This window comes from Poecilia reticulata, chromosome 23 (assembly GCF_904066995.2).
Source record: "Poecilia reticulata chromosome 23, P_reticulata-male-v2, whole genome shotgun sequence".
Taxonomy (NCBI): Eukaryota; Metazoa; Chordata; class Actinopteri; order Cyprinodontiformes; family Poeciliidae; genus Poecilia; species Poecilia reticulata.
In genome coordinates, this window is record NC_088852.1 from 2821797 (window position 1) to 2847263 (window position 25467).

A 25467-nucleotide genomic window follows, 5' to 3' on the forward strand; every position below is an offset into this window, starting at 1 on the left:
AAAAAAAATGAAAAGAACCATCCAAGAACATTTAAAAATATTTTATTAAAGCAGTTGGGATTCACTCGGCTCATAGAAAAGATTAAGTTAAACACTCTTACATTCATAAATAACTCACGACGTCGCTGTATCTTTCTTTCAGGTAACCACAGCATCTTTGTATTATTCAGACTCAACCCCATTTCATCCAGTCCACACCACTGCAAAATTGTGTTTTATTTTTTACATTAGCAGAATATTGTAAAAGTTTTGCGCACTTTCGTAATGGAAATAAAGTTAGTGTCTTCTTCTGACGTTTTTGTGTTGCTTCCTTCAGTAGTTATCGGAGCAGCGCCCCCACAGGCGAGGAGGGGAACCGGTTTTTCAGAGGGTGTGATTTGTGTGAAAGTGAACTGCAGAAGCTGAAAATATAACAAATGTTGCAACCTTGTCACCAATCAAACCAGGAGTGAAAACACGCTAAATTTCATCTGAAATGTCAGAAAAACCCTGCAATAGGTCAAATTATTTCAGAAACTAAACATCTAACAAAGAAACTGGCCCAGTAAGACCAGAACCACCACCACCAACCCAGGTTTACGTCAAAATAATCCACAGAATCTGGGTCAGTGAACATTTACAGGTCTGGATATGAAATGGGATTGGGTTTCAGAGTCCATGTTTGTATTTAATAATTCATAAAGTTGGCATTGTAATTTCAGATTTTTGTTAAAAAATATATTTTTCCTTTTTTTTTGCCCATTTTGTGTACTACTTTAGTCTCACACCAACAGAAACATCAAGTAATTGAAATATTTTAAATACTTAACAGATTTAAGACATTCGTTTCTTTAAGCAGCCAACAGAAGCGTAAACTGCTCACCAGACATTTCAAGATTTATTACTCTACAAATTCAGGTTTTACGTAAACAAAGGAAAAACATTCAAGTGCTTCACTGAGGAAAAAAATACAAACAGCAGTTTTGTTTATTTATTTTGTTTTACATTTTTCTGAGCCAAGATCAGCGAAGCGAGAAATGTCCAAAACAGATTTAATGTGACTAGTTACGTAATCTGAAGAATTGCCTTCCTTTCACAATAAAATGCATTTGGAATTGATAAAAAACAAACATTATACAACAGTGTAGTAAAAGTTTTCAGGTTTTTTTTGTCAGTAAAAGCAGAGATCTGCTGAATGAGATCATTTGTTATAATTAATTTTTCAGGAAGAAGCTAATGTTTATGTCTTTGTGCAGCGTCTGTAGAAGTGGAAGTAATAATCTGTAAAGAGCGCCCCCGCGTAGTGGTGGTCAGTACTGCAGTTTGCTTGACCCTGGAGAAACAACAGTTAAAAATATTTCCATGGCTTAAATAAACGTTTATATAAAATATCCAAGGGATTTTAATGTTTGTAATAAAATAAAAAATTGTCATAAATATAGTTAGCTGATGCTGTAGCTGGCTAGCTTTTTGTGATTTATGTGATTTGAAGCGGAAATAATTTGTTTCTTACAGCTACTGAGGACCGGAAGTGATATGAACTGTAATGGAGGCGAGCCACATGAAGAGGCCACTCATGTTCCCCCTGCAGAAACAGACACATTAATCAAATAAGTGCATTATTTTTCAACTCTGTCCACTGTAGGATCTTCACTGCATGAAGGATTTTTCACTTTAAAATAACGAAACGTCTGTAAAGACTCTGGAGTTTCTGGGTTTGGTTTTGTTTATTTCTGCTCCTCTTAATTTATCTTTTATGTCACAGGTGTCAAACTCAAGGCCCGGGGGCAAAATCTGGCCCGCCGTAGCTTTTTATGTGGCCCTCTGGACTCCAAATTACATCAATAAGTCCTTCCAGTTTTTCACAAATCTGCAAAAATCACACAAAATCAACAAATTTCCACATTTTTTTTCCTGATTTTACTGCAAATTTTCTCAAAATTGGTCAAAAACATTAAATCCGTAACTGATACAGCGAGTGATAAAGAGTCACATTTAACATCATACATTAGTGTAAATACTGTAAAATAACAATTACAAATATTTCTTAATATTCACCACAAAATCTGTCATTTTGATTGCAAAAATAAACACTCAAATAATCACAAATCCTGGAGGAACAGCTATTAATTGATATTTTAACAGTTTTATTGGTTTTATCAATAGATTCTGGGGCAACCGGCCCTTTAAGAACATTCAGATTTTTGATTCGGCCCAAAATAAAAATGAGTTTGACACCACTGTTTTATGTCATGGTCTAACTTTCCTCAGTGGTTCTAGTTAGGTTTATTTCTATGTCTAGTCCTTTTAGTTATTCTAGATTCTGCGTTCCTTAGTTCTTCTTGTTATTAGATCAGCCTTAATTCTCCTTCTGTCTTTGTCTCCTAGTTTATCATGTTTTCTCTAGTCGTGGTGTTTCTTCAGTGTTAGGAGTTATTTCCTGCTCTCTTGTGCATCTTCCTAACTTCTGCTGCTCTAACTATTCACATCTAGCTCATCTGTCCTGGTCCATGGTTCTCACACACTGCTGCATTTTGTTAGCCTCATCACTTTTTGTATTAAATCTTCATCTCCACTCACGCCTTCAGCCTTTTGCATTTCAGTGAACTACTACCAACAACATGACAAAGTATGAAATGTCAAATTTCCTGTTATTTGTTCATCTGGACCAAACACATAAAAATCTTCCAGAGAGGGTAAAATCAATTTTTCTATGGTTATTAGCATGTTTTCCCAATTTTTGTGTAATATTAAAACTGATTTAGACAGAAATGCAATAAAAACAAAAAAATGTACCTGTGTATTTGATGGGTATCTATATTCAGAGTCATCTCTTTCCTTCGTTATCGCAGAGCAAGGGGTGGTCTCGTCTACATCACATAGATGAACCACCAACAATTCAGAAGAACTGAAACATAATAAATAAGAACATTTTACACAATCAATCTTCAGAGAAAGTAACTTAGTTTACTGTTAACCAGAAATCAGTTAGCAATACGCTAACTGATGATGTCAAGCTTGGATAATTTATTGTTCCTGTGAGGTTTCACCGTTAAAATATTATTCAAAGCAGCTTAGTTTACCATTTGCCAGGGAGCAAAAATAAGCTACTGCTAGTAAACCACAAAAATATGGCGCTAACTGCTTTGTAAAATTATGTTAAGAAATAAAATAGTAAGATGTTACATACAGTATAAGGCCTAAATATGAGGGGAACATTATACAGTAAATTTTACTTTGAAATATTGTTCAGACAAAAATCTTCCAGAGAAGGTAAAGTCAATTTCTAAAAAAAAATTCTATCGTTATTAGCATATTTTCCCAATTTTTGTGTAATATTAAAACTGATTTAGACAGAAATGCAATAAAAACAAAAAATAGTACGATTTTACATACAGTATAGGGCCTAAATATGAGGGGAACATTATACAGTAAATTTTACTTTGAAATATTGTTCAGATAAAGAAAGCCAGCATGCCGTCAGCTAGGGAGCAAAAAGACTTCTGCTAGCTAACAGCATGAGTATGATGCTAACTAGCTAACAATAAATTCAAGGAGTTTGACAATTTTTGGGCAAAAATGTTTAATAAACTTCAACTACATAGGAACAGCCACTTTAAAGGCCACAGATCTGATCCGATATGAGGTTTAAAATGATTTCTTATGGGTATTTTTTCATCCTTTGGTAGCAAATTAGTAGCAGCTAATTTTACCTTAAGCTAAGAAGCAATTATTAGCTTAATAATTGTTAATTATTAAGCTAATTATCTCAATAATTAGCTTAATAATTAAGTTAACTGCTTAATAATTAGGCAATTAGCTTAATTGCTTAAGCTAATTGCTTAAGAAATTAGCTTAAGCTAATTGGCAGATGCTGCCAGAACTTGGCCGCATCTGTTGATGCTGACAAGTTAATGGCAGCTGAAGTGTGAAACAGTTTCAAGGGTGAGACTACTTTGGCAAGATTCCTAAATCCATCAAGGAAAAAGTTGAGCTCTTACATGAGAGACGAGGAGTTTCTGCAAAATATTTAAGCAAGACGTAAAAATGTGTTTTACTTTCTGTGTTTTGATTCCATCAGTCCTTACCTCATAAGCAGCGTGACTCTCATGTTGACAGGGACAAACTGGCTGATAGGAACTCTGAAAATGTATCTCTCAGGCCTAAATAAAACAAAACAGACAGAAATGTTACTACAGCTAGTCCAAAGGAGCAAACTAAGGTTAATTGTTTTGCCGTTTAATGTTCTATTGATGGACCTACCCACATTCATCCCTCATGCAGTATTTGCCGTCAATCACCTGGTTGTTCTCTTTAATCATGAATGTATGAATGGTTGTGTTTCGCCCTGATGGAGAGGAAAAAGCCGATCAATCACATAAAACACAAACATTGAAGTTTAACAATAGAGTTCATGGGGTATGAATACTTTCACGAGCTTCTTTCATTTTGAAAACATGTTTAAATGTATTTGTGCTTTACATCAGTGACATGTAACACTCACAGTCTCCAGTAGCTTTCAGGTGATTAATTGTTTCTTTTCCTGCTCCTGTTGGACAAAAACACCAGCCTGATTCTGCTCTTTCTGTATGCTGCTCATCTGGATACCTTATCTGGGTCTCCTGGGCTGCTGTTACCTGTTCTTGTTGAGTTTCTGGCTGGATCAGAGGTCGGCCTGATGGAGAACGTGCTGCCCACTGGAGACGAAGGGCAGCAGAACACCTCGTTGCAGAACAGCAGATCACAGAAGCTCACATCAGGAGGCCAGGAACCAGGAGGCGTTGTTTTTGGGACTGCAGTTGTTGGTGCTGAGACTGGAGGTGCAACTCACTGTTAGCATATTAACTTTGTTTTCTTGCTTTATTTTATAATAGTTTGAGACTTTATGTGTGCTAGATCCCGCCCCCATCTCTCTGCTGGAGGGCAAAAAAAGCTGTTGGCTGACGATGACTAGCTTTGGTTTCAGCTGTCAAGTTGTCAACGTAACACGCTAAATCTTAAATGTACGTCTGGTAAATGAAAGAAAAAGGGACGCAGTGTTTGCTATTAATTACCAACAATGGGACAGATAGATAACCAGGTCAGGAGAAAGTTTTCATGAAGAAAGGGAGAAGGAAGTAGTTCAGTTATGCTAGCTTGACTATGACAATCTTAACATGTAGATGTGCTGTGGGATTCAATGTGTTTCGGTTCAGTTAAAAAAATAAACAAGGCTAGCTAAACACCCACTCTGACAGATCAAATTCGGTAATCAGCTAACACAATGCTAGGTTAGCTGCTAGCAGCGGTAGCTAATCTGCCACAGCAATCAATCGGTAATAATTTTAAAATAACCATCAGACCTGAAAACATAAAACTGTAATGGACTGAATGTTCTGTTCTCTGTGTGGGAAATGTTTGAGTGTTTTTGGTGTTAAATCCTGAAACATAAAGTGGCGTCGCGAACGTGTAGCGCAGCCGACACAGAGAGCAAGAGAAAAGCGGCTTTGTTTTATTCTTCAACGGTTTTTCTGTGTCAATTTTTTTTCAATTTCAGTTTTGTTAGTTTTATTTAACTACAATAACCTTGTTACAGACATAAATATGGGGAATGAAGGACTACTAGCAATATGATATTTCAATGATAAGTGTGAACAACAATAAGAAAATCTAAGCAACAACATTCATGAACGTCGCTTAAAAAAATAAACAAGTTTTGATTTTCTGCCACATCTAAACGTTTGAGATCAATAAATACTTTTGAATATTTCCAGACTGATTTAAGTGTGGCGTTGCAGCGAGAACAGCACCTGCTGTAGGTGATTCTTCTGTCCACATAGGCAATACAGTACTGCTGCTAAAGGGGACAAAATGAAATAAAATCACAACATGGCAACCACACAACAACATAAAGGTATCTATTATGTTTAAACTTCCGTAATGGAGCAGGAGGATGAATATTATCAACAGTTATTTATCATCTAAATGTTTTTGTTTAATATTGACCTGTTGTTGGGAAGGTTCTCAATGTCTACCGCCTTCACAGTTACCAGGTAGAGAACAGAAACGGAGATTATACTGCAAACAAAAACACACAAAAATCATTTTTACTTATATTTAACTTCATGTAGAAAGGCAGGCAGTAGCGTAGCTTTCCTCACCAGACAGCCATGGTGATCACGAAGGTAAAGATGCTAGCCAGGAAGATTTTATTCTGAAGAATTTGGATGAATTTCTGACCCCAGACGTTTTTCTGAGTGGTTGCGGTTCTGCCCGGTTCTGGGGTTGGTGGCACCGACGCGTTGGCCTGAGCTTTGCTGCTGGAGAACACACGAGAACTTCACCGTCGATACACCGGCACATGCTAAAAACCGTAGTAAGCTATTTATTATTAAGTCATTCTGTTAGTTCTGTATGGAGCTAAATTGGACCCAAAATGTTTGTTAAAAAAAGAAAAAAGAAGGAAACAAAAAACAAAATTGAAAATAATTGAACAAATAAAAAAAATGTAATTAAAAGCAAACTGAAAAAAAATTGACTTGAAAAAGATTTGAAACTGAAAAAAAAGATTGCAGCATACAATCAGAGTGGTGACTTGACTGTGACCCAGTACCAAATATGGACTCGGCATGTTCATAAATTAAGAACCATTTGCATCAAATTAATCTATTCCTGCTAATCGCTCAGAAATTATTTTCATAATGTCGTTTGTCTCTGATTCACATGAATCCTTTTTGCTTTACGCACTTTTGTCATGTCAGTTACTTCCATGTTTCTGCTAGCTGTAAATCCGATAGGAAAAACCCAACACTGACTGAAAATGCTACGTAAATTTGTCAGGATCATATTTTTTTCTGACATTTGTGTCAAGTTACTTCAGGTTTGGTTTGCTGTGTGATCCCCACTTGAAAGGGATCGAAAGGGAAGTTTTATTGAAGTTCTATCCATGCTTTTATTTTGAAGTCTGTCTATGTTACAGCTCTGTTTCTTCTCCTCACATTCTCTCTTATTTTTGAAAAAACACCTTTCTGGTCTTCCGTATGATCTGACCTGGCTTTCCTAATGTTATAATGAAACTGAAAAAAATGCATTTTTCCCCTCTCAGTTTCAACCTTTGACCCTGAGGAATCATGACAGCTTTGGCAGGTGGTTAAAAACTCCCAGGTGTTGCATTCAGGAACATTGGAAACAATCTCATATTCTCTGATTCTGGCTGCTTGTGCCAACACAAAAGCAGCTTTTTTTTATGATACAAATTGTCCAGGTGACCTGCTAGGTAACCACTCCCCTCCGTCGCTCCCCTCCGCTGCACCTTTCTGCCTGTTAGTGAGGAGAACCAGGTGGACTCAATCTTCAATCTACTTTTGGTGTGACTGTCCCTCCTGTTTGAGAGCACGAGAAGCAAACAGTGTGAATTCAGAACTGTGTAAAAGTTTCTACAAACTGTGAAAGACGGCCGGTAAGCCTCACAATGCTGCTGCTCATTGATGAATTTCATTGGAGCAGCAAGTTGACTCTGATTGATTGATTGTATTAAATTGTTTTATCTTACTGAAGTCAAGTTAGTAAGTTAAAAAAATACACTTGGTGTTTATTGGTTAAAGTAGAAAGGAAAAAAAAGAAATATTGGTCAGAATGTTTGTGAAAATATTTAACAAAATGTTGATAAATGCTAATTTATTTATTGCTGTTGAATTTTACTATAAAATATTTGCTATTCTTTTGAAATAATTGGTTTAAAGGGGTAGAAATCTGATTATTCACAATGCATTTATCTTGTTAATTTCAGAATGTAATAGATGTTTGTTTCTTTTGAGGTTTTTCTCCTATTGGGCTATGTGGAAGATCATACAAAAAATAAAGATGAGTCAACTAAATTAAAGGCTCTTTGAGTGAAATCCAGTTCAAACTTCACAGTGGGAACGATCCCTTTCAAGTGGGAATCACACAGCAAACCAAACCTGAAGTAACTTGACACAAATATCAGAAAAAATACGATCCTGACAAATTTACGTAGCATTTTCAGTCAGTGTTGGGTTTTCCTGTGCTGTAGATCTGAAGTTGGTCGGTTCCAGTATTTACTATTCAGATAAGTAATGGTGACGTCTGCTGCAGGTCCAGTTATAGACGGGGTTATCTACTGATACGCAACTGCTGGTTCTGCTTCCAGACGTATAGATTATGGTATGTGATAAGAAAATCTCTGCATTATCAGAATAAATGGGAAGGTGAAAATAATTTGCTGTTGCCTCCTGACTGTCCTTGACTTATAATACCTGACTGAGGCACTCAGTCAGGCTAACGGCGCATAGCAGCGTCTAGTGAAAGGAAGCCTGGCAAAGCGGATCACGATCAATGCCATCCATCCATTTTCTTGCACCCTTTTTCCCTCAGTGGGGTCGGGAGGGGTGCTGGTGCCCATCTCCAGCCAACGTTTCGGGCGAGAGGCGGGGTCACCCTGGACAGGTCGCCAGTCTGTCGCAGGGCAACACAGAGACACACAGGACACACAACCATGCACACACACACTCACACCTAGGGGCAATTTGGAGAGGCCAATTAACCTGACAGTCATGTTTTTTTTTTTGGACTGTGGGAGGAAACCGGAGTACCCGGAGAAAACCCACGCATGCACAGGGAGAACATGCAAACTCCATGCAGAAAGACCCCAGGCCGGGAATCGAACCCAGAACCTTCTTGCTGCAAGACAACAGCTCTACCAACTGCGCTACTGTGCAGCCCCTCTAAGCAAATTGCAAATAAGAATTTTCAGAAAGTGGCTTATTTCAATTATCCCTCCTGTGAGTCGTACATAAGTATCAAGGTCACACTATGAGAATTTATGTTTAATTACGAGAATAAATTCATAGTATTAGCAGAATAAACGATCAATGTTTCTGTCTAAATTAGATGGTTAAAAATCAGCAGGAGAATCCAGAAAACCTGTCCTTGAACTGCAGCGTCCTTCAGTTTCTCGACAGCCTTGGTTATGCAATAGAGTCATTTTATCAGTTTTTCCACGCTGCTGCACGGTTACAAGTAATCTGTCTCTGGACTTGGAACCACAACTGATCAGAAGTGGACCAAAAAAACACATACAGCTTTTTCTGACTTTGATTTTATTCATCTGTGCCAGTAAAATGTTCAGACGGATCAAATATCCAGGTTCAACCTGACTCTGGATCAGGAAGCAGCTCTTTGGCATCTCCATGTTTTCTGCTGTAATGGTAGATGGTTTATTGTACGGAAAGCCAAAAGTGTCAAAACCCAACATGTGAAAATTGTAATAAAGCTGAATATATAAACGCAGAATAATTTTTTTAAATGTAAATTGTTATATTTTTCCATAAATTACAGATTACAATCTAACCCAACATTTTAAAAAGTTGCTTAAAAATGTAAAACTTTTCTGTATCATTTTGACACATTTCCAGTGGTGGACACACTTCAGCTAATGCACTAAAAGCTTAGCTAATGTTTTCTTTAGCGGTTTTGCTAACTTTTAAAACATTTAGCAAACTTAGCTTCTCCTAAATTAAATTTTCAGGATAAATTCCAGCACATTAATTTACTTGGCTGTTTTGCAAACTTTCAGCTGGATAAAGTTTGACATCTGTGTTGAAGTTTTATTGAAGTTCTATCCATGCTTTTATTTTGAAGTCTGTCTATGTTACAGCTCCGTTTCCTCTTATTTTTGAAAAAAAACTTTATTAAGCAAGAGGCAAATATACAACAAATGAATAAATTGATTGCTGTAGAACTGCAGCCTGTAGTTTTACACTTCCTGAAGCGCAAATTGTACAGATGAACAAATTTGGCTCAGTAGGGGGCGATATACCACATCCTGTCATTTACACATGGTGGGTATCAATACGCTTTAGCAGTAAACTCTAATTATGCTAGTATAGCATTTTAGCATTAGCAAGACTATTGTTTATGACTAGCGCCTCTAATTTTTTTAGTGCCGCTAACCACAATGTATTTAATTTTTAATTTGATTCCCTAAATGATTTCCTTCATTAAGTTATAAATCCAGACATTTAAAATTAAAAGGTGGGAGGCCAATCTAGGATGATCTTTTCTTGGCCCAGTCAAAGCCGTCAGCTGGAACCTGTTGATAAATGCCTGTTATCTCGTTCATCTTGCTATTAAACTCCACCCTTGGGATACTTTCTCCTCTCCAGCTACAGATGTAAAGATTAGATAAATAACGATGAGTACCTGGTGGAGCGCAGGCTGCCTGTTAGGCTCTTCAGCTTTGCTAGTCTGCGGTTCCAACCTTCCAGCTCTTGGATACGAGTTTCCAGGTTGTCTGTAAGCTTCGTCAACTGCTGTACAGCTCCCACGTTCTCCATGAAGATCTGCTCCTGTAAAGGGAGGACAGGGATGTTGAGGCTGTATCTGCCAACATGTTGGGAATTTTACTTATCATTAGTCGTTAAAGGTGACATATTATGCTTCTTAGGATAGATCTCTTGGCTATATAAAACATGGTTATTATATTTTTTGGCACAAAAACTTCTGTTATATAATTAGATTTTGATCAGTTCGGAATGAGCTGTTTTAGGGTCTCTTGTCTCTTTAAATCCAGATGAGCTGCTGCTGGCCACGCCCCCCTACTCAACATTTATGATCGCACGTGAAAATGGCTGCAGACGGATGCACAATTATACAGCTGTTCATCTTTGACAAGCAGAAGTGAAGCCTCCTGCACAACCAACAAGAGTGTAGCAAGTGGTTTCTGGATGGTAAGTCAACAACTAAACACTTGTATCTTCCAGCAGCCATTGTACAGCATACACAGAGGTTAAAAACAGCTGACCAAACATGCTGGAACTCAGGTTGGGTTGCTAGGTAACAGGAGGAACTCTGCTGGGGTTGCTAGGTAATGGACGGAACTCTGCTGGGGTTGCTAGGTAACAGACGGAACTCTGCTGGGGTTGCTAGGTAACAGACGGAACTCTGCTGGGGTTGCTAGGTAACGGCGCAATGTGACTTAACAATTAGGAGGCTTTTGAAAGGGCTCATTTTCCAGATACCAAAAATCAAACCCACATTGCCAAAAAAAAATGGCTGAACTGTTTTTAGAAGCAGCTGAGATCCAAATGGAAGTATAAAAATGTGAATTTTACATAATAGGTCCCCTTTAAGAATTGCACATTTGAATCCAGATGGGGCTGCACAGTGGCGCAGTTGGTAGAGCTGTTGCCTTGCAGCAAGAAGGTTCTGGGTTCGATTCCTGGTCTTTCTGCATGGAGTTTGCATGTTCTCCCTGTGCATGGTGGGTTTTCTCCTGGTACTCCGGTTTCCTCCCATAGTTCAAAAACATGACTGTCAGGTTAATTGGCCTCTCTAAATTGGCCCTAGGTGTGAGTGTGTGTATGGATGGTTGTGTGTCTCTCTGTTGCCCTGTGACAGACTGGCGACCTGTCCAGGTGACCCCGCCTCTCGCCCGGTACGCCAGCTGGAGAGGCAGCAGCAGCTCCCGACCCACTAAGGGACAAGGGTGCAAAGAAAATGGATGGATGGATGGAATATAGAGGATAAATGTAAAGACACCTTATCAACCATGAGGAAGTTTTGTATCACTTCTCCGTCTGAGCAGACGACGTCACCGACCTCCATGACCGCCGATGGAAGCAGCTCCTTCACCTCCTGAGCGATCACTCCTGAAATGTCACATGATTTTAATAAACGTGAAATATTTAACCCTTTCGAAGCCACAGTGTACCAGTTCCGGCTGTGAATACCAGCACCTGTCTGATGGGCGTGATCTATTCCCATGTTGGAGGCAAACTCTGGCCTGTAGTCAAATTCAACTATCCTCATCTGATTGATTCTCTTAAGCAGTTGCTCAGAGTCGACCTGAAAGACAAAATTACTTCACTGGACTCACAGAAACTGTGTGGGGACTGAAGAACCCCGGCTTGTTTTGTCCAACCTCCTGTACGTTCTGCTTGGCTCGGTTGTCAGACGGCTGCATGATGGCACCCATCACCTTGGCATTTCCGCACACAACCAGGGCTTCATCTGGAGAGTCGGTGTTGATACCGACCCGACCGTAACAGACCGCGGCGTCCGGCGCTGACCCGCGCTGCCACAAGGTGTCGCTGTCCGTCTCAAACTGGCCTGGATTGGACGCCTTAAGGTGTTGGACAACATCAGTTTAATTCAGTCGCAGGTAAAGCTGGGTGAGAAGTCAACTTCATCGATTAACAGAATTTTTGGTTTTTGAGGATTTAATTGTGCTCTTTGGGCTTCCATAGCTCAGAGAGCACGCCCAGGGCGGCCATCTTGTTTCGCAGCTTCCATCTGTTTACACTTTGAGTTCAGGTCAACTCTATGAAGGAATATTAGGAAAAGCTGCCATTTTTATTTTTAATTATAAGAATAAAGTTATACTATTACCAGAATAAAGTTGTAATATCTTCATTATTTATTAAAACTAATTTTTTCTTATAATTTTTAGACATTTTTCTGGTAAAATTGCATCTTTATTCTGCTAATACTATGAATTTATTCTCGTAATTAAACATAAATTCTCAGTGTGACCTTGATACTTATGTACGACTCACAGGAGGGATAATTGAAATAAAAGCCACTTTCTGAAAATTCTTCTCATTTGCAATTACTGTTTAGAAACAAAGCAAGAAAAAAATAAAATAAAATTGGAAATTTGACCTGGTATGAAAGAAATCAGAGGTTTTATTTTAAGCCACGTCTCCCAGCCCTGCTGGTTATTTAAATATTGGTTTACAGAAAGTGATTTTACCCGAACAATGATCTTCTCTGACACCAGGCCAGTCAGGAGAAAAGTCTCGTCTTTGACGGCAGCATAAAGGCCAACCACCATCTGAAAGTACCTGCACACATTCACACAGTTAGCATTTATTTCCACTAGAGCTCATTGTTTCCTGAGTGGGCCTGCTGTCATACCTCTGGTCAGGGTTGGGTTTGCCTTTCTTCCTCATGTTGTTGGCCGTTGTCTCGCTAAAGTGCAGTCGACCAAGAGTTACTGTGGTTATTTTGCCACAAGGCAAACTCACCCTGCATGATGACAGATGCATGTCTTATTACGGGTTTCTGCTTTTAATTCTACTAAAATTGTACTCAAAAAGTCAAGACGGAGAGCAATGTGTATAAAAGGAAACTCTACGCCCATCGAGCTATTGCTAGGAATAGAACCTCGATTCTACGATTTAGCTATTCTACCATTTAGCTAGCAAAACATCCAGCTGCTATGCTAGCTATATTTACCATAACTGTTAGGATTAGCTGACTCACACCTCGGATTTAATAGCAGAAAGTGAGAAGGACGACCTTTTCTCAAGTTAACGACTACAAAACGTGTAGCTGTGAATGTGTCTGTGCATAACGCCAAGAAAAGTAAACATTTACTCTTCAGATCGGCTGATTGGCTTATGAAGATTAACGTAGCTTTAATCCAAACCTGAAGGGGTGGAAGGGCTTCTTGCTGCGGTCAGGTTGAGACTGCTCTATCGTCACCTCATGGCCGGGTGTTTCAAGCTACAAAAAATACAGTTTGGATTTGTATTTCTGAGTACCGGAAGGAGACATCATCATCATTTCTACTTTGAAACAGAAGATGCTGTGAACCTTAATCCCAAACACTTTAATCTGGAAGTGGTCGATTTTCTGCAGACCGCTGGGTGTTCTGACATAATGCGGCTCTGCAGCCACACCAATGTGAACTGTGACCTGGAAGTGGTTCTTCTTCTGGCACACAAAGGCCTCATCAGCTGGAGAATAGTTAAAGCCTTTATCCGTATCAATATGGTACTCAGGAGGCGCCCTACAACGAAACAAAACAACAAATTTTCTGTCGATTTGGTGCAACTTCCACAACATTATGGGTTTCCATTTGTAAAGTTAAGTTACTCAACCAAAAATTAACAGCAATAACTTTTATTATATAATCTATAATGAGAGAAAAAACAGGTGTTCATTTTTCATAAGTCATAATGTTATTCATTAATTTATGAATAGCATGCTAACTAAATATGTAGTGCAGTTAGCTATATGCTATATAGTTGGAGCTATATGTAAACATTTATCTCCAACTAAATAGTAGCTTAATTTAGCTCCATAAATACTAAGTGAGCGAGCTATTTGACTCTAAACTAAATATTTAGTTTATTTGGACTCATGTTTATGGAAAATTTGCCTAATTATTTGATTCTGAAGAATTGAATATAAAATTATGTTGGATACGTTTAGTACATTTATTAAAACATTCAATCCAGCCTGCTGCAAGTCAGGCTGGATTGAATTCAATCCAGCCTGCTCAATCCAGCCTGCTGCAAGTCATTTGTTATAATTATCATCCCATGGCTCTAAACTAAATATTTAGTTTAGAGCCAAATAGACCAAATATAACAAAGTTTTAGCTAACTAAATATTTAGCTCCAACTTCTGTAGTTAGCAAGCTAACTATGTAGCTCCAAACTAAATATTTATAGCTTAAAGCTAAATATTTAGTTGCTAAACTAAATATTTAACTCCAACCTAGATATTTAGTTTGCAAACTAAGTATTTAGCTCCATAAAAAGTTAGTGAGCACACTAACTAGCTCCAAACTAAATATTTAGCTCTAAGTTAGCTTAATATTTAGCTTACCAACTAAATATTTAGCTTACCAACTAAATATTTAGTTAGCAAGCTATATACATCAGAAACTAAACATTTAGTTATCTCTGAGCGAGCTGAATAGTTCATTTTCAACCTAATTATGCAGTTAACTGTAAGCTATATAAATATTTAAATAACAAACCTAATTTTGCTTCAAGCCTTTGGCTTGTTACCTAAAATATTTAGTTTGTAGCTAAATATTTAACTTGCTAACTAAATATTTAGTTTGTAGCTAAATAATTAGCTGTAATTTTTGACTGAGTAACTTCATGGCCCTCATGTCCTCAACCGATCCAAATTAAACCCTCTGGTTCAGAGGGATTTGTACTTACAGTGTTTGGTAGCTGGTGTTGCATAAAGTGCTCCAGTGCTCCCGCCTGTAATGTTCCCATCTGAGCAACCGGGAGGAACCCGGACCCGGTCCAATTAAAGTATTTCCAGTGCCAGCGTTATGAGTCCCATCCCTTTCACAACCGGCAGCATCAACTGCTGCAAATGATTCCTCAGACTCAGATCTCCTTCTCTTTTTACTGTCCTGGGAACTGATGAAAAACAAATCAAAATAAGCTGCTGCTTAGCCCAACATTTACACTCGCACGTGAAAATGGCTGCAAGCAGATGCACAATTATACAACGGTACGTTTTTGAAAAGCAGAAGTAGAGCCTCCTGCACAACCAACAAGAACCCGCCAAGTTGTTTCTGGTTGGTAAATCAACTACAAAACTCTTGCCTTTTCCAGCAGCCATTGTACAGCGGATACAGTGGTAAAACCAGCTGACCAGGCTGGAGCTCTGCCTGGGTTGCTAGGTAACGGGCGGAATTCTTCTGGGGTTGCTAGGTAACGGCACAGAGCCTTAGAATGTGAGTTAATATTTGAGAGGTTTTTGAAATGGCTCATTTTCCAGACAACAAAAACATTAACTGTGTTCTTTTTTAAGTGCTTTAGCTGTTTTTAGAAGCAGCCGAGACCCAAATTGAAGCACAGATGTGAATTTTGCATAACAGATCTCCGTTAAAATGAGGCAGACTTTGAAGGTTCTGTTAGAATGAAGCAGAACTTTTGGGATCGACACTCAAGCAAAACTCTTGCCTTTTCCAGCAGCCATTCTGCAGCGCATACAGCATCAGCCAATCAAACGGCTTTAAAGGGGATCTCGGGTATTCCCCCACAAATCCACACACAGTCATTTCCAAAAACCAAAGGTTTGCTCACCAGGGATGCGATGTGGAGACTGAACCCAGCAGACAGTGCGAAGATGACACAGGGAGGTTTTGGACCAGACCTGGGTCAGTCATGGTGGACATGTAGGTACTGGTTGGAGGTAAGGGTGGGGAAGGAGGAGTGGGTGGAGTGTAACCTTGCAAAATGCTTCCTGAATTCAAGTAGTGTTCAGGTGGGTGGTTGGTGTCCTGATGAACGGGTAGAACATGCGGATCAGGTGGAGTCCTAGACTTTACAGAAGAGTCTGTGAGGCCCAAACCACAGAGCTGGTTGTGGGTCAGAAAGTCAGAGTGGGCCGTGCCGCCGCCGCCATCTTTTAACCGACAGGAAGTGGCTCGAGTGAGTCGGTCGGAGTCGAGGGGAGTGGATCCTCGATTCTTAAAGTGACAGTACGTTGCTGGTTGAAAGGCCTCTGGACGGATGGGCCAACAGGACCGTTCATATCCGAGATCTGGCAACAGGAGAAAACACAACATGCTTTAAAAATATAAAAACAACAGAAGCTTCTATAACATGTAGATTAATGTATATCTGTGTATTTTTATGCTATTCTACCAATTATTCTAATGATTAATCAATTAATCAGATAAAAACTTGGCACATTCTGTATGTTTTCCATTTAACCATGTTAGGATGGACCTTTTAAGTGATTTAAATAATCAAGGCCTTCATTACAAACCACTTAAATTTATTTAATGAACTTTAAGATCATTGCAGTATTAATGTGTTGATTATTGTTTCCATTCAGTGATTAATAATTAGACAGAAAAAGGCTTAATGGGAGACCTTTTTTATTTCAGTTCTGAGTAGAACAGACTTAAAGATTTTTTAATTCAAATGCAAAATGTATATTTTTTATACATTTTTGGCCTAATTTCTGCTCTGAATGTGTTCTTTCAGCAAATTTTGAGTTTTTATACTGCAATTGATTATTTGATTACTAAATTAGTTGATGATTAATTCAATTAATTGTTTCAAACAATTAATCGCATTAATTTCTGTGACATAGAAATGTGTTATTATTAAAATAAAAACTACTGTAACGTTAAACTTACCGCATTACACGTGGAAATAAGTTTTAGTTACATGGGTAAAAACAAGAGAAGGAAATTAAGCTTTTATAATTCAAAAGGCGAACTGGATCAGTGCAAGAACACAAGGTTCTTTGGTCTAATTTCTTGTACAAATATCTTAGTACATTTGAAATAAGACAAAACTAACTTTTCTGCAAGATATAAGAGCTTGTTCTTTAATATTAATATTAAAAAAGAGATTTTTTTTTAATATTAGGAAATAATTTGCTTAGACGTGCTGCACAGTGGCGCAGTTGGTAGAGCTGTTGCCTTGCAGCAAGAAGGTTCTGGGTTCGATTCCCGGCCCCGGTCTTTCTGCATGGAGTCTCCATGTTCTCCCTGTGCATGGTGGCTTTTCTCCAGGTACTCCGGTTTCCTCCCACAGTCCAAAAACATGACTGTCAGGTTAATTGGTCTCTCCAAATTGCCCCTAGGTGTGAGTGTGTGTGTGCATGGTTGTGTGTCCTGTGTGTCTCTGTGTTGCCCTGCGACAGACTGGCGACCTGTCCAGGGTGACCCCGCCTCTCGCCCGAAACGTTAGCTGGAGATGGGCACCAGCAACCCTCCCGACCCCATTAAGGGACAAGGGTGCAAGAAGATGGATGGATGGATGGAATTTGCTGAGAACAAGCTCTTATATCTTGCAGAAAAGTTAGTTTTGTCTTATTTCAGGCCTATTAAGACATCTGCACTAGAAATTAGACCAAAAATAGCTTGTTGCGTTTTTGCAGTGTGTTGAAAACTACCTGGTATCTGTGGAGGAGAACAGGCCTCCGAACTCGAGTCAGGAGGAGACTCGGGAAGCATGCTGGAAAATAAAAACAGCCGGGTATCAGTGATCGTCGGGCCGTCCTACACGGAGCCGTCTCCGTCAGCAATCTTCACTTATCTGACAACCAACTGGGTCAGAGCTAAATTATGGATGTTACATAACAGAGTGTGCTCAGAAAGTTTCCCACATTAACACTGATTCTCATTGTACCGTAGCTACAACAGGCCGACTCTCACCAAGTAGAAACTAACCAAGAACATGGCTGCAAGGATTTCTGGGTATTCTTGGTCAACAAATAACTCAATGAACACAATAACTAAACTACTTTCCAACCTCTGGTCTTATTTACAGTTAATCCTTTAAGTGTTTTATTGGTGCCTGGATGAGCATTTCGTTAAATGATTAAATGATCTTCATCCTCTGAGACTTACAAGCTGCTGGGGTCCATGTCGTTGCTGAGGTATTGCTCCAGGATGCTGGTGTCGACAGCAACGGAGCTGTCCAACACACTGCGGACGTCCTGACCTGAAAAGGTGAGCAATATGGTGGGATCAGGACTCACAGAGTGAAAGGAAACTAATACACAAAACTCTGTGATCACAGTTGGTAATTACAGTCATATAGTTAGATTTTTTTCCTCATTCTTCTCAATAAAATTATTAATTAGGGATTCACCGATACCAACATTTGGGCCAGGAATAATAAATGATGTTATATATATATTTCCATACTCCTTCAACACGCTGACAATCCTTCACTGGATCCCTATCACCAACCCTGGTTCATCAGTGTTTTATTGCATTAGAAAAGGATGATAGAAATGGTCAAATTTGGGAAAACTTTACCATTTTTTGATCCCAAAAAGATGGAAACACAAAGTAGGAAACTGTCTCATCCACTGGAGGCTCCGTGCCATACCAGAGGCACGAAACTCTGAAAAGTTTTAAAATACCAATCGTGGTTTATTCGCTCCAGATCAGTGGATAGAAACGCGTCTAATTCGCATTTTCTCTTTTGCAACATTACAAAAGTTAACTTCGAACTTTTGTCACAAAAGCCCAAAGACCAAAAACACGGTGAAAACAAACACCAGGACTATCCTGCAATGTTCAGAGGAATCCCTTCTCCAACACACCTGAGTCAAATGAATGTCTTGTTATTAGGTCTATACTTATGAGGAGGGATGCAGGATGGTGGCTCTCGAGGAGTAGACTTGGAAACTCCTGGTATAAAACACCTCAATTACAATTTTGGTTCATTTCCATAAAGAACCAAGACTGTTTATCGCTACCCTGTTAGGCAGACCCTGGAATGTCTTTGGAAAATTCTTAGGAAACAACTGGACTTCTTCAAAAAACAAGAGTTTTCCTAACATGCAGGAAACCTGTTTGAGTCAAAGTCTCTCCAAACTAATCTAAAAACTTAAAACCAGTCCCACACACTCTTTGAGATCACATCGCCTTTACCTAACCCTAAAGACTAAGACGTCATGAACCTTGTTAGCATAATTTTAAGACTGTAGGAAGACCTGATCACCAACCAAGCATTAAGAGTCACCTGCTTATCTCTCAAACCTCTTCTAAACCACCTCTCTCTTTGGTACTGAATGGTGTGTTGTAGACTAAGTTCTGCTGGCAATATGAACCATATTCAGTGCAGTTTGTTTAGTTACACCTCAAAAACTTCACAAGAGCAACTAAATCATGATAGACTGAAGTTCTCCAAAGATAGTTCTGGGTACCTCAAAGGTAGAAACCCCCCAAAAATGCCACAACTATAAAACACAATTAGTATAACCTAAAAATGGTTCACCTCAACTTACAAAGTTTAGAAAGTTTAGAGAGCCTGAAAACTTTCTGGACAATCTAAATTCTTCAAGCACGTCAAACACTTTTCGTCATAGATATCAGAACCTCTTGATACACTGGAGATTCTCTCTGTCTCCTGGAACAAGGATGCCGAACTCCAGCCAAACAAGTGTCCCGCAACCTTTGAAAGTGTCTCAAGTCCAAAGCAACTGATCTAACTATGGGATTCAGGAGTGTTGATACAAAGGCACTGGTCCTCAACTAGAGTTTGACATCAGTGTCCTTGAACCTTACTTTAACTGAAGAAGATGAAGAAACGCTTTAATTACTTGAGATCTGCCTTCAATAAACCTTCAGTGCAAATTGAGGACTAGCTGTAACTCTTCCTGGACACCTCCTCAAAGAAACACCAACTTATCGAAATACCAGAACATTCTTCAAATAGTCCTGGACTTTCCTTGTTGCCAACATAAGTAGGTTCAAAGCAATTGGGATCTCTTGAACTTTTTCAACCAAACTTCAAGAGGACCTGCTTGTCCATGAAAAACAAAACCACATCTGTCTGGAGAATGCTTGAAACTATGGAACGTCTCTTGAACCAATCTTGGATTCTCATGGGACATCCTTTAAGTTCCTTAAAACCTTGTTTTGCAGTTGACTGATATTTTCAGGTTGGCTGTGAAGATTTGTGGAACGTCTCACCGCTGAAGAATTGTTGCAGTGCTTCGTTCTCTCCAAGAACCTGGAGCGGTGGCCCACTGGCTCCAGGCTCCATGCTGCCATGCATGGGGCGCTGCTGTGCTGGAACGTGGAGGAGTCAGGAGGATCTCCTCCTGCAGCTACTGCTGACCACGAGACTGAGAATATTACAATGCATTAAGCAGGTAAATATTGGGCTAGAAGACTTGCTTTTTCCATTAGGAGTCCCACTGACGGTGATCCAACACCATTAGGTAATGATCCAAAGTTCAAGGCTAAAGCCTTTTGTTAAATGTAAAGAAAGTTTAGCTCATAAATGGTATTCGTTCCATCCTTATCTTGGTTTATAACAATCACCCAATGACAATCCTTTCACTCATATACTTCCTGCAACATAGATTATCCATGTATGTTGTAGATGAATAATGGTTTGTCTAGTTTAGGGTCTGCAACCTCTGTTGCTGTGGACCGTAAGAGTATGGGCCAAAGTGTAAAAGCGTTAGCCAAAGGTACTAGGCAAAGCCAATACCTTTGGCTAACAAGAATAACAAACATACATTCATCTCTCCAAAAGACTTGTCAACAGTGTTACTTTCCATCTAAATCCAATGTCCAGAGAGCTAAAGACTTTCTGATTGATAGGATTTGGGATTTTTTTTGACTGACACATAGAAATGAACAAACTACTGAACTCCAGAAATGCTGTAGAGGAGCAAGAATGTTGATGTGTCTAGTTTTGTCTTTAATCGTCCTAAGAAAGCTGGCGAAGAAACGGTACTGCACCAAGACCGAATGAATGGACTCGAAGCATCAACTCTTGAAAACAAACCCAAACCAAGTGATGGAACCTGTGGTTGCTGAATAGACATTATTAAAATCAATTAAAATTAATAGTCTTTAAATTTTACACTTTTTATAACACAATGGATAAGAAGCAGCTTAACAAATCAAGTTTGCATGAAATAAAAATGTCAAGAAAAACGCTAGATGATGCAGACATGCTAAATGGTTGTGATGCTAGCAAAGTTAGCTTGTTTGTTAGCAGTTCCCTTTTTACATGAGATTGTTATTAAGTCATTTGTTAGATATCTGCTGTATTCCTTAGGTCTCTAGATTATTTTTCTCAGATTATTTCCCATAAAGACAAATAAAAAATAAAAAAACAGGCTAGCTTATCGGTAAATATCAACGCTAGCAATCATTAGCATCACATTTGCTTTGCTGAATCCTGTTAGTTCTTACTGTAGGTCACAGTAATCACAACTTCCAAGTATTTTTTTATTAATTTAAAAATACTTTAAAACTCTAAAGACATTTTTACTACTTACAATATTGTCATAAGTACCTTTGTTTCCTTAATAAAGCTATTTTAACATAACATTTAAGTCTCTAAACATACACCAGTTCTCGTTTTGACTTGGACTCAAGCTCCTAAATGTTTTGGTTGCATCTTAGTGTCATAACCTTTAACTAAGCTCTAAAAATTACATACTTTATTAGCATGTTTTTATTTTCATCATATTTTTCTGTTCAAACACCACAGAAAATTAAACGTAACCTCATAACCTACTGAACACACCCCACTGTAAACTTCCAGTGCAGAGTTCAAACCACCAGTTCGTCAACCTGAGTATCACGACTTTTAATAAATTTTCAACTTTTGAATCAACAACTTCCTTTACAGTTTGTTAAAACTTTCCCATTGGCAGCAAACCGCTTGATCGGACCATGGAAAACATTAATGTGGTTCATAAAAGTCACATTACATCAAAATTAGATGTTGGTTGAAGTACAGATGGAGTTAAAATACCATTGACCAACTGCTAAAATCTTATTTTAATGTAACTATTTAGTTTTCCTTGCATTGTCCTCAAACTTCATAATGAAGAGCAGATTTAGACATTTAAGCATCTATGAATATTCATGATATTTACAGTTAATGACGTAATTATGTGTTAAAACTAAAAGAATCGCTGTGATCTTTGTTTCAGCTGTAATGGTTCTCCATAAGGCAGATAAAACCATCTTGTTTAAACAGAAACCATCTCAACATGTTTGCTCAAACACACCTGGTTCGTCTCCAAAATGGCTGCCAGCCAGTCGGACAGCGGCGAAATGTATCCGACCCGCTCGTCTTCAGGTACCATCCATGTGTGAGGGCGAATTCAGCTCCAGAACCAAAGTTTCTACCAATATACCCAAAGTCAAACCTCTTCTTGTGAGGCTCCAGTCGGTAGAATCACTTCTTTTAAAAAAATCTGTTTGTGGTGACTGTCTGTGGATCGCCTGTGTCTGTCAGGTGGACTTTGAGCTTTAAACAAGAAAAGATAAAAGGTGTTCACTCATCTGACGCAGCCATAAAACAGCCAGTCACCTTCCTGTAACACTAATTCACCTCCATTATGCTGTACTTCAGTAAAAGTGCATCACTTATTGTGCTTTTTTGGCTGAAAAGAAACAGGCAAAACCTGCAAAAAACATTGTTTTCTCAAATTAATTATTGATATTTTTGAAGTGGGAGGATTATGTAACAAAGAATTTAGCAAAACTTAATTCCACATTCATCAAAGGTGAGTTGAGACTAAAACGTATTTGGTAAAAAGTATTTAGTAACTGATCAAATTGTCAACATATTCAGATTTTTACCAAAAATATAAATATGTTACCATACATGAGTTATTGTCATTTTACCAAAATGACAATAACTCACATAGGTAACAAAAAATAACAAAATCAGACAAAAGAAAGGTCTTTCAAAATAAAACTTCTCTCAAAACTAATGAAACTTAAGTGAAAACTGTGTCTGTGTCTGGAAAATTTATAATTAAAACATGTTTTTTATTCTGTGAGAAAAACCCCAGAAATATTACTCAACTAAGAGTAGCGATACGTCAAGCAAAAGTAAAAAGTACGGCATACTAAAAATGTCAAAGTATATTTTCTCAAAAATGTTTACTTAACTGAATTAATTTCATTCCTACAGAAAAGTCCTGAAGTCCAGTAAATTCAGGAAATCATAAAATGTCAGACTATGAACTCAGTGGCGTTGGGGTCAGTGGAACACACACCTCCAAATTGTGCCACATGACTCACAAAAAAACAAGTTTCAGTGTAAAAAATAAAAAATAAATTAACAAAATGGGAAAGAAAAAAAAGTACATTAATTTAAATACGGTGTTTTATAACTATAGATGGACTGATTTAATGGGTTTCAGTGAAAGGAGATAAAAAACAATCTTTTTTTGGCTTAATGAAAAAAAAAACGTTTGGGTGTCATTTAAACTGAGTTCTACTGTAATTCCATGTTTGCCCAGTAGAGGGCGATGTAGCATCATCTTTCATTTTTGGATCTTTTAACCCAAAACAGGTGACCCACCTGGACAAAACGAGTTAAAAACATAAAATAACAATTACATTAAATCAATTAGAACAGTTAAATAAATAATTATGTGTATGAAATAAACCCAAAGAGCAGTTTATCCTACAGATAAATCAAAGTCAAAGATCCATTTTGGTTCATTTGCGTTGCAATGAGTGCACCTCATCAGCAGCTACGTGACTCAGACTCTGTGATTTGTTGTGAATAATTGTGCGATTGTTTTAGAAATAACCCAGAATGACTCACATCAGTTGAGTTTGAACAACTGGGACATAAAATTAGCAGCTTAACACTAAAAATCCACCCAAACTTTCAAATAGACATAAAAATAAAAACCCTGAGCTGGCTGGTGGTGGACAGGAGGAGAGAGAACCAAAGAAGACGTAAATAATCCAAGAGTAATAAAAATGAAATTAATATTTGATACATTAAACTTCTCAAAATCCACTTTTAGGTTTTATTTAGTGATTCATCCACATCAGTCAGTGAGTCTGACTGACTCATTTCTAGCTAAATAAAGGTTTATGTTAAGTCAGTCACTGTTCCACACCAGTACATCCTGAAATGTGTCTAAAAACTCAAAAAGGTAGAGGATGACTGAGCCAATGTTATACTTCACCCGGGCTGATCATAAAGATTCAGTCATCAGTCGTTCTATAAATGTCAGATAAGGAGAAATGACTAAAATGGGGGGAACTTTGACGCACCTTCAAAGAGGAGGAAACGTCAAGACTGCGATTATCAATGTGTTGGGAGTGATTTACTGAACCAGCAACTCCCAGGCATGCAGACAAGTAAGCAGAGATGTTAGAGTAACTGTTTGGTCAGCAGTAATGTCCATCCACCAGCCTGCATTCGGTCTCCATGGTAACCATCTGTTTAAAGGGCTGATTGTAGCTTCCCTGTTTTGTTTGCCACTAAGGGCATCCAGTTGGGTTTGGACAGCAGCATCATTAAAAATGTATTTATTTCATCTCTTCTAATAGTGAAACTCAAATTACATCAATTTAGTACAAAGAATTGTATATTTTAAGAATTTATTTTAAGGATCAGACGATATGAACGTTTGCAATGGTAGCAATATGTAGTATTGATGTTGCTGTTATGGCTAATAACCAGTATTCACCAATATTATCAATATTTTCCTACCTGATGATCACAAGGCTGACGTTGCAGCTCTGCTTCAGGCCTTGTCCACACATAGCCGAACATCTGGGAAAACGAATACATTTTTATGCGTTTTAACACAAAACCTCAGTTTAATATCATTAAAAACGATCTATAAAATCTCCGAACAAAGGGGAGAGTTTAGAAAACGCAATATAACTTCTTTTTTACAATATATTGAAGTAATGATATTACGCGATTACAGTTTTTGGCTAATCTAGTCAAGGTAGAGTTAGCTGCATTAGCTTAGCACTTTAGCTAACCTAATAGCTAAGCAGCTAACCAAATTACTTAGTCAAAGCACGTATTTTCTGTGAACACAACATATAAAAGAAAATAATCACAAATATGATTATTCAACATATTAAAGAAAATAATATTAATGCGTCAATAAAACCCTGTAGCATAACCTAGCTAAAATGCTAACTCACCGTAACGGTTTTCTTCGACACAATAAGCACAGAGTTTTATTGGAGAGGTTATTTTTTCCCTCAATAAAGATATTTTGACTTTTTATTTCGGACATTATACCAATTTGTTCATAATTCGTCTCACATAGAAGTCTGCAACACCCAGACAACATATTTTTGCCATTAGCTCTGAACTCTGACGTTAATACGTCACACTACGGACGTATGAGGCGTTCAGGGAGGCTCCGAATTTAGAGTGAAAAGGGATCTGGCGAAGTTAGTAAAGAAACCAACTTGGTTTACATTAATGCAAACTTGTAATAACAGAC

The 25467-nt window shown here is 38.2% G+C and overlaps 1 protein-coding gene across 4 annotated transcripts; it reads right to left on the reverse strand.

Moving 5' to 3' along the window:
• Positions 1-26: 26 nt before the first annotated feature.
• On the reverse strand, positions 27-25386 carry myrfl (myelin regulatory factor like). 4 transcript variants are annotated; one of them, XM_081604085.1, is made up of 26 exons: positions 25160-25386; positions 24711-24773; positions 22252-22493; positions 20186-20340; positions 18107-18200; positions 17650-17711; positions 15822-16242; positions 14940-15149; positions 13576-13771; positions 13409-13485; positions 12895-13005; positions 12731-12821; positions 11900-12100; positions 11715-11823; positions 11518-11627; positions 10180-10325; positions 6120-6278; positions 5965-6036; positions 5769-5815; positions 4617-4793; positions 4484-4528; positions 4243-4327; positions 4068-4142; positions 2776-2887; positions 1493-1564; positions 27-1312 (listed from the first exon to the last, which is right to left on the reverse strand). In XM_081604085.1, the coding sequence occupies exons 4-26, from the start codon at positions 20268-20270 to the stop codon at positions 1220-1222; spliced, it is 2850 nt and encodes a 949-aa protein (XP_081460211.1). In that variant the 5' UTR covers positions 20271-20340; positions 22252-22493; positions 24711-24773; positions 25160-25386; the 3' UTR covers positions 27-1219. The 4 variants fall into 4 exon arrangements, with proteins under 4 accessions (XP_081460211.1, XP_017158172.1, XP_008399058.1 ...); XM_017302683.2 differs by having other exon boundaries at positions 6120-6275; positions 15822-16281; XM_008400836.3 differs by having other exon boundaries at positions 15822-16281.
• Between the last annotated feature and the right edge of the window lie 81 nt (positions 25387-25467).

What these genes read in the sequence shown, in the direction of transcription:
- myrfl (XM_008400836.3), bottom strand. Translation starts at nt 20,270, where the DNA reads ATGCATGGCAGCATGGAGCCTGGAGCCAGTGGGCCACCGCTCCAGGTT. An exon ending in GTGATCACCATGGCTGTCTG is followed by an intron (nt 6,037 to 6,119) that starts GTGAGGAAAGCT and finishes TTTTGTTTGCAG; the next exon opens with TATAATCTCCGTTTCTGTTC. An exon ending in AGAAGAATCACCTACAGCAG is followed by an intron (nt 4,794 to 5,768) that starts GTGCTGTTCTCG and finishes TTGCACCTCCAG; the next exon opens with TCTCAGCACCAACAACTGCA.